General features: G+C 39.3%; 2 protein-coding genes across 2 annotated transcripts in view; both read left to right on the top strand.

Annotated features, from left to right (window-relative positions):
• Positions 1-12,500, top strand: part of LOC137974447 (tetratricopeptide repeat protein 28-like) — a 144,952-nt gene that overhangs the window by 32,776 nt on the left and 99,676 nt on the right. The gene's annotated exons all lie outside the window — the stretch shown is intronic.
• The window catches only part of LOC137974445 (tetratricopeptide repeat protein 28-like), a 29,932-nt gene that overhangs the window by 12,764 nt on the left and 4,668 nt on the right, over positions 1-12,500 (top strand). The window contains exons 4-5 of the mRNA XM_068821439.1: positions 1,842-1,902; positions 9,555-12,500. The exon at positions 9,555-12,500 is cut by the window's right edge and continues 935 nt beyond it. Coding sequence (XP_068677540.1) covers positions 9,613-12,500 — 2,888 coding nt within the window. The 5' untranslated portion in view covers positions 1,842-1,902; positions 9,555-9,612. The remainder of the gene's footprint in view (positions 1-1,841; positions 1,903-9,554) is intronic.

Here is a 12,500-nt window from a genome sequence, read left to right as displayed (position 1 = left end):
ACTGCAGCCCCCTCCCCCCCCCCCCCCCCCCCATCCTGGCTTATCAGTGTTGCTAGCAAGACAAAAAAAATGTTTAAAAGTTAAACAGTCAACATTGAAAGGGGGAGAGGGGAGGGGAAGTGGGAAAGGTTTAAATTCTTATTAAGATACAGCGGGTATTGGAAGCTAGAAAAGGTGTTTTTTAATGAAGGTGCCTTGACAATTTTGCAACTTGTTGTCGCAATTACATAACTTATTTTGGTATTCCTTTCACCGGGTATGCAACAGTCAATCAGTTTTGAGTAACGCTTATAATTCATGCTAGCCTGCCTTTGTACTGGGTAAGTACATGCCCAAGGAAACAGGTTGTATGTCCATTCCTCAAACTTGGACACCTAGTTTCGATTTTGTTTCAATGGAAAGGCATTGAATGGTCTAAGTGTAGTCTTTGATCCTTTTTCGATCATTCGCAAAGTAGGAAATACGAATACTTTAAGGTAGGTAAAGGTACACGTTATTTAACGTCGGAAGGTCCTTTACTCTCTAGAGAGTACTCTCCCAGGAAGTCCACGATGCGCTCATTTTACCCCCTTCTTTCCATCAGTGCTCCGTTTTAAAGGTATTTAAAGCTACTTAGGCTACACTAAAAGGAAAGAAGTCGAAACAAGGATGTCAGATCCGGGGATCGAACTCAGAACCTTATGCACCAAGGCCGCGCACTAACCGACTGTGCTACCCTTGCTCCTTGAAGCTCTGTTTAAGAATGTATTTTAGAAATTCATGTTTTCAGTCTATGATCAGAAGCAAAAAATTATGGACACTTTTTGCCACGAAACTTTTGCATCTGGCGACTGAATTTTTTTTCTTAGTTGCCAGCTGGCGCCTGCACCAACAAGTTGATTTCGGACCCTTCATGTAATCCCTCAAGGCATTGTTGTAACTCGGCAGAATTCCAATCAAACTTCACCTTACAGTGAAGTCTCGTTAATTTCTAAATTCTACGTCGTTACCAGTGGCTTGTGGCTTACGTAAGATTTCAAAGCAACAGACACATGAAGTCAAACTCCACAACATACTGTACACAGGTTTATTACCATGTCCTCCCTGACATACAACAATAAGTTATTTCAAAGCAGCAACATTAAGAGCACCTGTGTCAAACTGTTGCTTGAACTATTATAGGCTTACATGTATCATAAAAACGAGAAAATGTGGTCATAGAAGAGCAGCTGTATCAAGAATCTCTTGCAAGCTGACTGAATTTCCTCTAGCTGCAGTAGAGGAGGCTGCTCTGGTGCTATGTGGATTGAACTGCATTGTGTCTGTTCCAACAGCATCCAGTGAAATCTTAACCCAACTACTTAAAGTATTCCTTCTGATCCTTTTGTAATGCTTGACAAAACTGATGAGTAAATATGACTCGGTACATCTTCTGAGTTCGGTGCAAATTCTCTGTGAGTTGTGTAAAAACACTGTTTCATTGCGTGTTTGTGTATCCACTTACTTGGCCATTTCTATACTTTAATATTTAAACTATTTTACTGCGTATCAGCATATTCACTTTAGAATAATTATACTAAACAACATTTCAAGAGAATGGGTGGTTATTTCCACTACAACTATCCACTTCAGAATAAGATACTTAGAACAGTAATAATTTTACACCACGTGTACAGTTACTGTAAATGTTTAGAACTCTTATGAGGTGCAGCTGTATTCCTCAGTTACGATGCTCCGTTTGCATTGTTATGTGTGTGGGCTTAAATGATTTTTGTTAGGTGAGTCAAACCTTATAGAAGTATTCTATTCAGAGACTAATTTTGATAGACAAGTGTATTAACCACGTCAAATCACCATTGCAGAGTTCTTGACGAAGCGACTACTTGAGCTCACACCGAAGAGCGTCTGTTTGGACCAACAGTGGTAAGTTGCTCATCATTACTTAAAGCTTTATTGTGGTATACAATGTACATGTATGACCCACGCGATGCAAGCAGCTGTGATTACGTGTAACTTGAATGTGCTATATGTTATGTTGTTTGTGAATTACAGTGAAAAAGATCACTGCCATTATTCATGTAAAAGACACCCTTTTCCCATACACTTGTGATCTATATATGATTCAATTTTCCTTGTTGGATGAACGAAGAATTAAAAGTAATAAGTGTGTAGGGTTTGAAGCTTAAATTGAGGCAAATCTTCAAGACAGTGTAGATTGTAGAAATCATTATGCATCCACTTATTGGCTCATGAATAGCATGTATTCTTGTATTCCTCATTGTTCAAAGGATGCAGGCAGCTACAAAAACACAATAGTGCATGTATACAGCATACATGTATTTTTTTTTTAATTGCATGATCATTTGAGTCTAAAGTTTCCAAACTCTGAATGGTACCTCCTGGCATTTTTGATTTGACAGAGATATCTTGACTGTATTTCATCCCATAAATGCGTGCCTTCAGCTGTTTAGTTTTGAGGGATTGCATGAGAAATAATGAGAAGTTTTGTGCTTTTTATGCTGCTACTCTAATTGATCAAGGAGCTCTGCAGGCTGGTTCTGAACAAAAAAACTCATGAATCATGACTTTTGACTTTTTCAAAGACTCAGAAATGATTCCTTTGGTCACAAAATGGACCTTTCCTGTGACTTATTGTGCATTTGACAACCGGCAATATGTAGTTATTTGTAAATGGGTCTCTTTTTTTTTTCTTGATTGTCGATTCTGCTAGTAACTAAATATAAATAAATAAATAAATAAATAAATAAATAAATAAATAAATAAATAAATAAGTAGTAGAACAGCTAAATAAAGACAACCAAGCCTGTTCAAGTCTCAGAGCTTTGGGATATTCCATAAAAGGGTTTTTTTTTTTTCAAAATGTGCCATCAAAATTAATGAAAAAGAGTTTAGTATCATAGACTGAGACGTGATGTTGGTCAATAGCAGAAATACATCAACATGGTGGCCAGAACTTAAGTTTTGACTTTGGCTATTGTTAACACTTTGTTTGCCTCATTAGTTTTCTAAGCTTGTGTGCCTTGTTGTGCACACTTCTTTTTATTGGTTTCAATTGGTTATTCCGAGTTCAAAAACCAAGACAAGGTGAAATTGCTGTTTCTTTGTATTTGACACACTTCTCTGTTACCAGCCATGTCAAGATAATTTTTCAAAACTGATCTTGTGTTAGGACCTGGCCGCCAAGCATCGGACTTCACATGAGATGAACTAAATTAAGATTAGATGATGAAATGGTATATGAATTAAGATTAATTATATGAATTAAGATTCATATAATTGGGTCATATTGTTCGGTCAAAGATCGAAGTTAACAGCAAATCAAATGCAAAAGCAAAAACATACATTATCATACAAATTCTGAAGTTATGAGTAATATATCATTGTTAATTTCGACCAGAACCTCATGACCTTGAAACGTTTTACACTGGTTAAGAGCTGAGGTTTTTTGAGTTTAAAAATTTCCTTATTTGGATGTAATGTAGGTCACACATTTTTCCGCGCATGCTGCTTCAATCTTATGACTGTTTGTCCGTGGATATTTATATTTGGGCATATAATTGGTGTCCTTAAACCCCCACCCAGCTTTGTTCAGAGGAAAAGAGAAATTGCAAGTTACAGGCTTCACGGTCATGTGGTTCTGGTTCGACTCATGAGAAGTCTGATGTTTATCCCAGGTTCTGTCCATCTGAGGTGGACAGACAGAATTTGCAGTGTTGGTCGATCGAAATACAGCTTGTCAAACTTTATTGTACTTGTCATGTCATGAATATAATGTTAGCTTCGACATTTGGCACTGTCCTCATTTGTTGATGGCATCAACTTACTTTCCTCTGACAGTGGTACTGTATCCTTACTGAAATGAATACTGTTTACATGCAAGTCAATTTTTGTCGTTTAAAGCTAATAAGTCACCATAAATGTAAAAAAAATCAAATTAGACTTTGATTTTCAAAGTTACAGTAGGCCAAAAAGAGAATTTACAGAAAGTGATGGGCATAAGCTGTTTGCCATGTTAATTTATTTAATAAATAATTAATTATCTTTCGTGTTATTTTGTATCATTTGTAAAATCAGTATTTTTGTGACTAAGTCTGCTTTGCATAACTTACCCTATTTACTTTTCCGTCCTTATCCTCAGTACAATGGTATAGTATGGGGATCAACAACATAACCTCTTTAAAAAAAAAAAAGATTTGATCACTAATTTGAAAAGTGGAACTACGCAAAATTGTGATTTCATTTCATCTGGAATAATTCCCGAGTTGAACGTCAAAGGGATTATAAACAGATTTAGTTTATTCCTTATTATATAATAACCCAAGTTATTCACGGATTTTGATTGGTTTTTGCCTATGATCTATTAGAGGACAGACGCACGATTGACGCCACCATCAGCTTTTATGCGAATAAAGTTTAATTCTTTATTATATAAAACAAATAGATTCCATGTAGCCGTAGGTCTGTTCAGTAATAGATCACAGAAGACGTCAAAATGTGATAAGAATATCAGTGACATACTCGGCTATCGCCTCGTGTGCCACTTTTTTGTTCTTACCACATTTTGACGTCATCTGTGATCTATTACTGAACAGACGCACGGCAACATGGAATCTATTTGTTAAACTGACCATACCTTGTCATGACCAGATTGTGTAGCAGATAAAAGAAAACGAAAATAATTGAGTGTCCTGGCATGAAAGAGCCACAAGATGTACATGTAACTGAACCTTATGTTTCGTTAATAGCATGGGACAGATTCATAATATTAGAAGTCACAAATTAATTAAAAGTGATTTGGAATTAAATTTGGATGAGAAATCTCGTGATTATTTAAATATTGGAGGCCAAGAAATTGGAAGGCAATTTATTAGGATGCTGACTTTAATTGATGATTTGGTTTAATACACTCCAAGTTTCCTTCATTTAATATAAATTTTTTAACAAATCGAATTAAATATTAGAACAAGCCATTTTACAGTTGTTTGCACTCAGTGACCTAGCCTAGAATGGCTGCGAGGCTGTTGGTGACCTTGTATTGATACAGACCTCACTGCACTTTTATCGTGTAAATTGTGTTGTTGTAATTGTAATTAGTCTACATGCATTCCAGGTGATCTGGTGATGTAATTTGGAGGACTGGGAAGAAAAATTTTAACGCCGTATCCCATAACCGTGCGCGTCCTTAGGTGTTGTTTCCAAGCTCCCTGCAGTATTACCATCGCCAAACCTCAACAGATAATTACGTGTATACCACATTTCCTGTTACTGAATGAACATTCAAGTAGACCCGACAAGATTTAACCTCGCCTCTGCCATGTTGAATTCGAAAATAAGGCTGCGCGCTGTTGTGGGATACGGCGTTAAAATTTTTATCCCCAGTCCTCCGAATTACGTCACCCGATCACCTGGTTAACATTAGAAAAGCACAAAGGTGGATAAGGCTATTCAAAGGATATATCACTGTCCAGCGGATAAACACTAGCAAAACCAATCGAGTTATCCAGTGGATAGTGCTATCCACCCTTCAAACAACTGGGGTCCAGAAATTCAAAAACAGGAAAATCTCAACTCGTTCTCCCGGAATGGAGTTTTTTTTTTTTGTAGTAGTCAGATCAATGTGATTGTAGAATATTCAACCAGTTTGTAGACCTTAAAAGATATAATTATGGAATTTGAGAAAGTATGCTTCACACATTTCTAACTACGTATGTCATAACAGGGAATTTTGAGACTTGTAATTACAGTAAGAATGACAGAATGTCAAGTTACTTTTGTGTGGTGCGTAAATTATGAAAGGAAGAAAATAAGCATACATTGCATAATTTGAAAATGGCAATTAAAAAGGTTCAAGTTTAAAACTCAGAGCTAATGAACAAAAAAACATAATATTTCCTTTGGTAGTTTATAAAATTTCCACTTTGTAGGATTAGGTACATTTGTATTGTCATCAGTGTGTGGCGGTCTATAAGGGACTCCAACAATAGTCATTGTCCATAGCCAAACTTGACGAGCTTTAATTCGAAATCAACATCAACATACATTCCAAACCTTCATCTGATCTATTAGGACAGTGATTGTGAAGTACAGTATATCATATATAGCCTTTGATATCGACCACATGATGAAAATTTAAATGCCACGTTTCTGTAATCCCAGTAATGGAAAATTTATCATCAACATTTACCAGGAAATTGATGAAGTTGCGAACAAATTATTTCCAAAGCCATTTGTAAAAAGACCACAAGCCTGGATGTTTTGCTAACACAGTTTTATGCTTTGCAAAAATTTTTCTGCAGTGAAACTAACATACGTGCACAAAACGTGTCGGTTATGAAGTCACGCATCCCTCCTTTTTTTTAAAGAGAAAAAAAAAAAAAAACGACAGTCTGTCTAGCTTAATTGAAAAGAAAACGCTAACAAATTTGACTTGAAAGGTAGACACCCTAATGTGATTAATATAATTAGCCAAGTCTTTAATATTCAAATTGCATTGCTTCCGAATACGTTTCTCTAACAAGAAAAGTAAATGAATGTTCAATCGCAAAGTTTGAGGTGAAGTCCTTTGTTTATTGTTCCAACACAGAGTTCTTGTACTGTAGCTGACTGGTAGTCTTCTCTGGCTCTGAGGTCTTTCACACCGTGGCGGACCAAGGTGGCACTGGTGTGGCTGGCATGCTAGGCAATCTTGTCTGGTCAGCTACAATATCTTTGTGGATAGGAACTGCCTCGTTGCTATATTCTGAACTTGCTTGTGATAATGGCGTACTCCTGGTCAGCGGTACACTTAATGATGTCGCGGATATTGCTGTGCTTGGTTCACCCATAGCTTGACTTGGTGTTGTGGCATGTGCTGTAGTCTTCTCCGCTCTTACGTTTGATGCTTTTAGGGTGGGGTGGAATTATCTGCCATAAACATTTTTACATGGGAGGTATTTCTTGAGTATTAAGTCCAACTCGGGTCCTCATCCACAACAGCGCTGTTGCTGGTCTTGCTGATATCTTGGAATGGTGTTGGGTTAAATGGAGTGGAAAACATATTGTTCTTCTCTTGTCTCACCAGTACTTGATCACCCACTTGAATACGTTATCTGCATGTTCTTTGGTCTTTGGTTTTACATCTGCATCTCGTTCCTTATTTTCTGGGTGTATAAGTGACAATCAGCATGCAGTTCCGGCATCATTCCTCTCATCTTCCTGTTGAACAACAATTCGGCATGGCTTTTGCCAGTCATGGTATGATCTGTGCTACTTAATGAATTGCTGTTTTAAAAACGAGCAACTGCGTTTTGTCAAGTTTAAAAACACGAGGAAACGGAGTGTTTTTAGACCCAATAAAACAAAGGGTTCAAACTCTGAGAGGAAGATACCTTAAAAGTCCATGTAAAAGCTGCACCTTTTTTTCTCAAAATTCAAATAAAAAATCGAGGGTGCGGCTTATCTACGGAAACAGCTGTCAGGTTAAACTTCTTAAGATGTCACTGAATAAATATATAACAAACTGAAAGCATGTTGTTGCCAATCATTGCCTTTTTCATAAGTGGTGGCTCCTGATGGAGCTGCTCATTGCACAAAAATATAAGCCGGGCCTTAATACTATTCTTTATCTAAAAAATTCTAATGATAAGTGTTTTGTTGGGTTTAAAGCTCATGCACGTGACGTTTTATCGGTGTCTTGATAGGCTGTTAGGCTCATTAATTATTAATGAGTTTTTGAAGTTAAAGTCAGCAGTAGAGTAGCAACCATTGTGGCGTGAGTACGATGCTGTAGTAAGAATCCCCTTTCAGGAAGGGGTTCCTCTCCAGTAACTATATATATATTTTTTCATAAATTGATGTGGTAGTATTATTTATTAAATTACCATAACTGAAAACTGCACAAAGATGCCTTTGCATAAGGACCGTAACTAAAACAATTTCTTTACCGCTGAGGGCACATAGGGAGCCATTTTCCCCTTCAACCACCCATTTGCCTTTGTTCTCGAGAAGCACAATTCCATTCTGCTTTCATTATTTCTGGAATTCATTTTAGCTGATTTGAGGTCCATTGTCTGACTTCAATGTTAAAGGAAGACCATGGTGGCTAAAATTATCGTCTACATTGTCAATTACTTTCTCACTGGTGGTTGGTATCATGACCACATACTCATAATAACGGCTGTAGTACTCAACAATGACCACAATGGAGTGGTCTTACAAGATCTTTGACCAGGTCTTGCCAATGGCATTCTGGCAATGCTCTTGGCTTCAATGGCTTTGGCGGATTTGGACGAGCAACCAGCTGACACTTATAGCAGGATTTGCAGAATTTGTCCGCTGCCTTATCTCATACAAGGCCACCATACTTTACTTCTCAGATTTTGATTTGTTCTGACAATGGCTTGCTTGGTAGTGCAGTGCGGGTATATCTTTATACAACTTGCCCAATTACACACAGTTCACCTGCAGCTGCTGCGTAAGCCTTGCATTCCTCTAATCGACCAATTTTGATTGCCTTTCTCAGAGCTTTCAACTCTTCATCCACTGCAGATGTTTCGTCAACTTCTGGTGTAGGGATTGCCTCCCACGCAAACGTGATTAGGGCTTCATCATGCTTTCCTTTCCTTTACTAACATCTGCTGCTGGCTTTTAAACGGAAGTGGTTTTTCGTTTCAGCAGACGTTCATGGGAGAACGGAAGTTGCAAAGATTAGTTCTACATAGTTTTTTTTTTTTAGGTAACCATATCATATCAGCAATTGCAAATAAAATCAGGTCTGGTAGTTTAATACATCTCCGAAGTCATTAACATAGGATAAGAAAAATAAGGGAACGAGAATGGATCCTTTCGGAGCGTGGGTGCATATATCAATCGAACTGAAACCAAACAAATTACGCCGACGTAATGGACACCTTAGTATTCAAGTTTATGAAGCAGAATTTTTTTTTCTATCCACCATAACAAAGGCATTATAATGTAAATAAATACACACCTATGGCATGTTCACTGCCATCAAGCGCAAGATGACGTCTTGTACAGGTCAATCAGTGGTAAAAGGATAGTAATACGAAAAGTAGAGAAAACATAAACTTAGTGTAATGTATACTGTGATGATGTGGTGTAATTTAAATGTGTTGTAATTTATTTAAGCTGCTTACAAGACGGTTATAGATAATTACTTTTTCTAGAGCAACTTTGAGAATCCAGGGGACATTTAGAGCAGTCTGTATGTCATAAAAAGTGATTGACCACCAGCTTTAAACAGTGGTATCACACGAGCAATTTGATTTGATCAGGAAAATATGATGACAAAAAGACAAAAGTATTGCTTTGGCTTAGTTAAATCTGATATGGGACAAATTTATGCCATTTAAATACGTCTATTTTGTGCGGTCAATTCTGTCTTTAAAAATTCAGTTTAAATCAGACAAAGGGCTCAACAAAGGAAGTAAAGAGTTTGACGTCAACAGCAGAAAATTGCCTTTGTTAGACTCATAATAACCGGCGGTTTCTTTAGTGTTGGTTTGGCTACGTACCTGCAGCATTGAATTTCTCATGCTTTCTTTGTATTTTTCAAGGAGTGCCCACTCTTTCAAAGACGACCTTCCTTGTTCTCAAGAGTTCTTGTAATCAAGAATGGCAGACAAAAAGATGAACGTTTTCGAGCAGCATATACAAGAGCTTAGCATTGCCAGAAAAGAGGGAAACAGAAAAGGGGAGGGTATTGCTTATTTGAAATTAGGGGATTATTATTATGGCTTGGCTTATTATGAACAGGCCAAGAGGGATTACACAGAAGCATTAAGGATTTTTAAAGAAATAGGTCTCAGTGCTGGAGAGGGAAACGCCTGTGGCAATCTCGGCAACGCTTATCACAGTATGGGCAATTTTAAAAAGGCCAGAAAGTACTTCAAGCAACAATTAAGTATTGCAAAAGAAGTAGGAAATCGGGACCAGGAGGGCAATGCCTATGGTCATATCGGTAACGCTTATCGCGGTCGGGGCAATTTCAAGCTAGCCATAGAGTATCACGAAAAACATCTTAGCATTGCAATAGAAGTAGGGGATAGGGCCGGGGAGGGAGGGGCTAATGGTAATCTCGGCAACGATTATTGCAATCTGGGCAATTTCAAGCGAGCCATAGAGTATCAAAAAAAATATCTTAGCATTACAAAGGAAGTAGGGGATAGGGCCGGGGAGGGAAGGGCCAATGGTAATCTCGGCAACGCTTATTGCAGTCTGGGCAATTTTAAGCGAGCCATAGAGTCTCACGAACAACATCTTAGCATTGCAAAAGAAGTAGGGGATAGGGCCGGGGAGGCAGGGGCTAATGGTAATCTTGGCAACGCTTATCATGGTCTGTGCAATTTCCAGCGAGCCATAGAGTATTACGAAAAACATCTTAGCATTGCAAAGGAAATAGGGGATACGGCCGGGGAGGGAAGGGCCAATAGTAATCTCGGCAACGCTTTGCACAGACTGGGCAATTTTAAGCGAGCCATAGAGTATCACGAACAACATCTTAGCATTGCGAAAGAAGTAGGGGATAGGGCTGGGGAGGGCACGGCCACCTCTAATCTCGGCAACGCTTATTGCAGTCAGGGCTTTTTTAAGCGAGCGATAGAGTATTACGAACAACATCTTAGTATTGCAAAAAAAGTAGGGGATAGGTGCGGGGAGGGAGGGGCTAATGGTTATCTTGGCAACGCTTATCATGGTCTGTGCAATTTCAAGCGAGCCATAGAGTATTACGAAAAACATAATAGCATTGCAAAGGAAGTAGGGGATAGGGCCGAGGAGGGAAGGGCCAATGGTAATCTCGGCAACGCTTATCACAGTGTGGGCAATTTTAAGCGAGCCATAGGGTATCACGAACAACATCTTACCATTGCAAAAGAAGTAGGGGATAGGGCCGCGGAGGGAGGGGCCAATGGTAATCTCGGCAACGCTTATCAAAGTCTGGGCAACTTTAAGCGAGCCATGGAGTATTTCGAAAAAGATCTTAGCATTGCAAAGGAAGTAGGGGATAGGGCCGGGGAGGGAAGGGCCAGTGGTAATCTCGGCAACACTTATCTCAGGCTGGGCAATTTTAAGCGAGCCATAGAGTATCACAAACAACATCTTAGCATTGCAAAAGAAGTAGGGGATAGGGCCGGGGAGGGCACGGCCAATGGTAATCTTGGCAACGCTTTGCACAGTCTGGGCATTTTTAAGCGAGCCATAGAGTATTACGAACAACATCTTAGCATTGCGAAAGAAGTAGGGGATAGGGCTGGGGAGGGCACGGCCAGCTGTAATCTCGGCAACGCTTATCGTAGTCAGGGCTTTTTTGAGCGAGCGATAGAGTATTACGAACAACATCTTAGCATTGCAAAAGAAGTAGGGGATAGGGCCGTGGAGGGAGAGGCCAATGGTAATCTCGGCAACGCTTATCACAGGCTGGGCAATTTTAAGCGAGCCATAGAGTATCACAAACAACATCTTAGCATTGCAAAAGAAGTAGGGGATAGGGCCGGCGAGGGCACGGCCAATGGTAATCTTGGCAACGCTTTGCACAGTCTGGGCAGTTTTAAGCGAGCCATAGAGTATTACGAACAACATCTTAGCATTGCAAAGGAAGTAGGGGATAGAGCTGGGGAGGGAGCGGCCAATGGTTATCTCGGCAACGCTTATCACAGTGTGGGGAATTTTAAGCGAGCCATAGAGTATCACGAACAACATCTTAGCATTGCAAAAGAAGTAGGGGATAGGGCGGGGGAGGGCAGTGCCAATGGTAATCTCGGCAACGCTTATTCCAGTCTGGGCAATTTTAAGCGAGCCATAGACTATCCCGAAAAAGATCTTAGGATTGCAAAAGAAGTAGGGGATAGGGCCGGGGAGGGAAAGGCCACTGGTAATCTCGACATCGCTCGAATGGGTGAGCTTGAAAATGCTCGTCTCCTTTACGAACAAAATCTTACTATTTGCAAGGAAACGGAGGATCCAGTAGGACAGGGAAACGGTTGCTATTGTCTTGGTCTTGTTTATGAAAATTTAGGCACGTTGTGCAAAGCCCTTAATTTTTATCATCTAAGCATAAAACATTTCGATGAAACAAGGCGTCTTCTTCAATCAGAAGATGCATGGAAAATAAGTTTTCGTGACACAAATCAGTTTGCGTACACAGCGCTATGGAGAGCACTTTTAAAGAATGGACACGTTGATGAGGCTTTGTTTGCTGCTGAACAAGGACGAGCACAGGCTTTGACAGACATTTTGAAGGTGCAATTTGGAGTTGATGAAGAACCTTCCTCGGCAGTTGCGTCGACAGAAACTATCTCCGCTGTTATGAAATGTTTGCCCTTACAAACAGTTTTCATAGCACTTGAAGGGAACACTATCAGTTTTTGGCTTTTGAGAAGAGGAAGTGGAATAAACTTTAGGCAAAAGGAAATCAAAAATGGAAGTGCCGCTTCACTTGTAGAAACTACTTTGAAACAGATTGGCGCGGGGACTGTTGTCCGATGCGAGAATCGCACACTTGA

Source organism: Montipora foliosa, chromosome 10 (assembly GCF_036669935.1).
Source record: "Montipora foliosa isolate CH-2021 chromosome 10, ASM3666993v2, whole genome shotgun sequence".
Lineage (NCBI taxonomy): Eukaryota > Metazoa > Cnidaria > Anthozoa > Scleractinia > Acroporidae > Montipora > Montipora foliosa.
The sequence above is the reverse complement of the archived record's forward strand: the minus strand, read 5'-3'. Positions and strand labels throughout refer to the sequence as shown.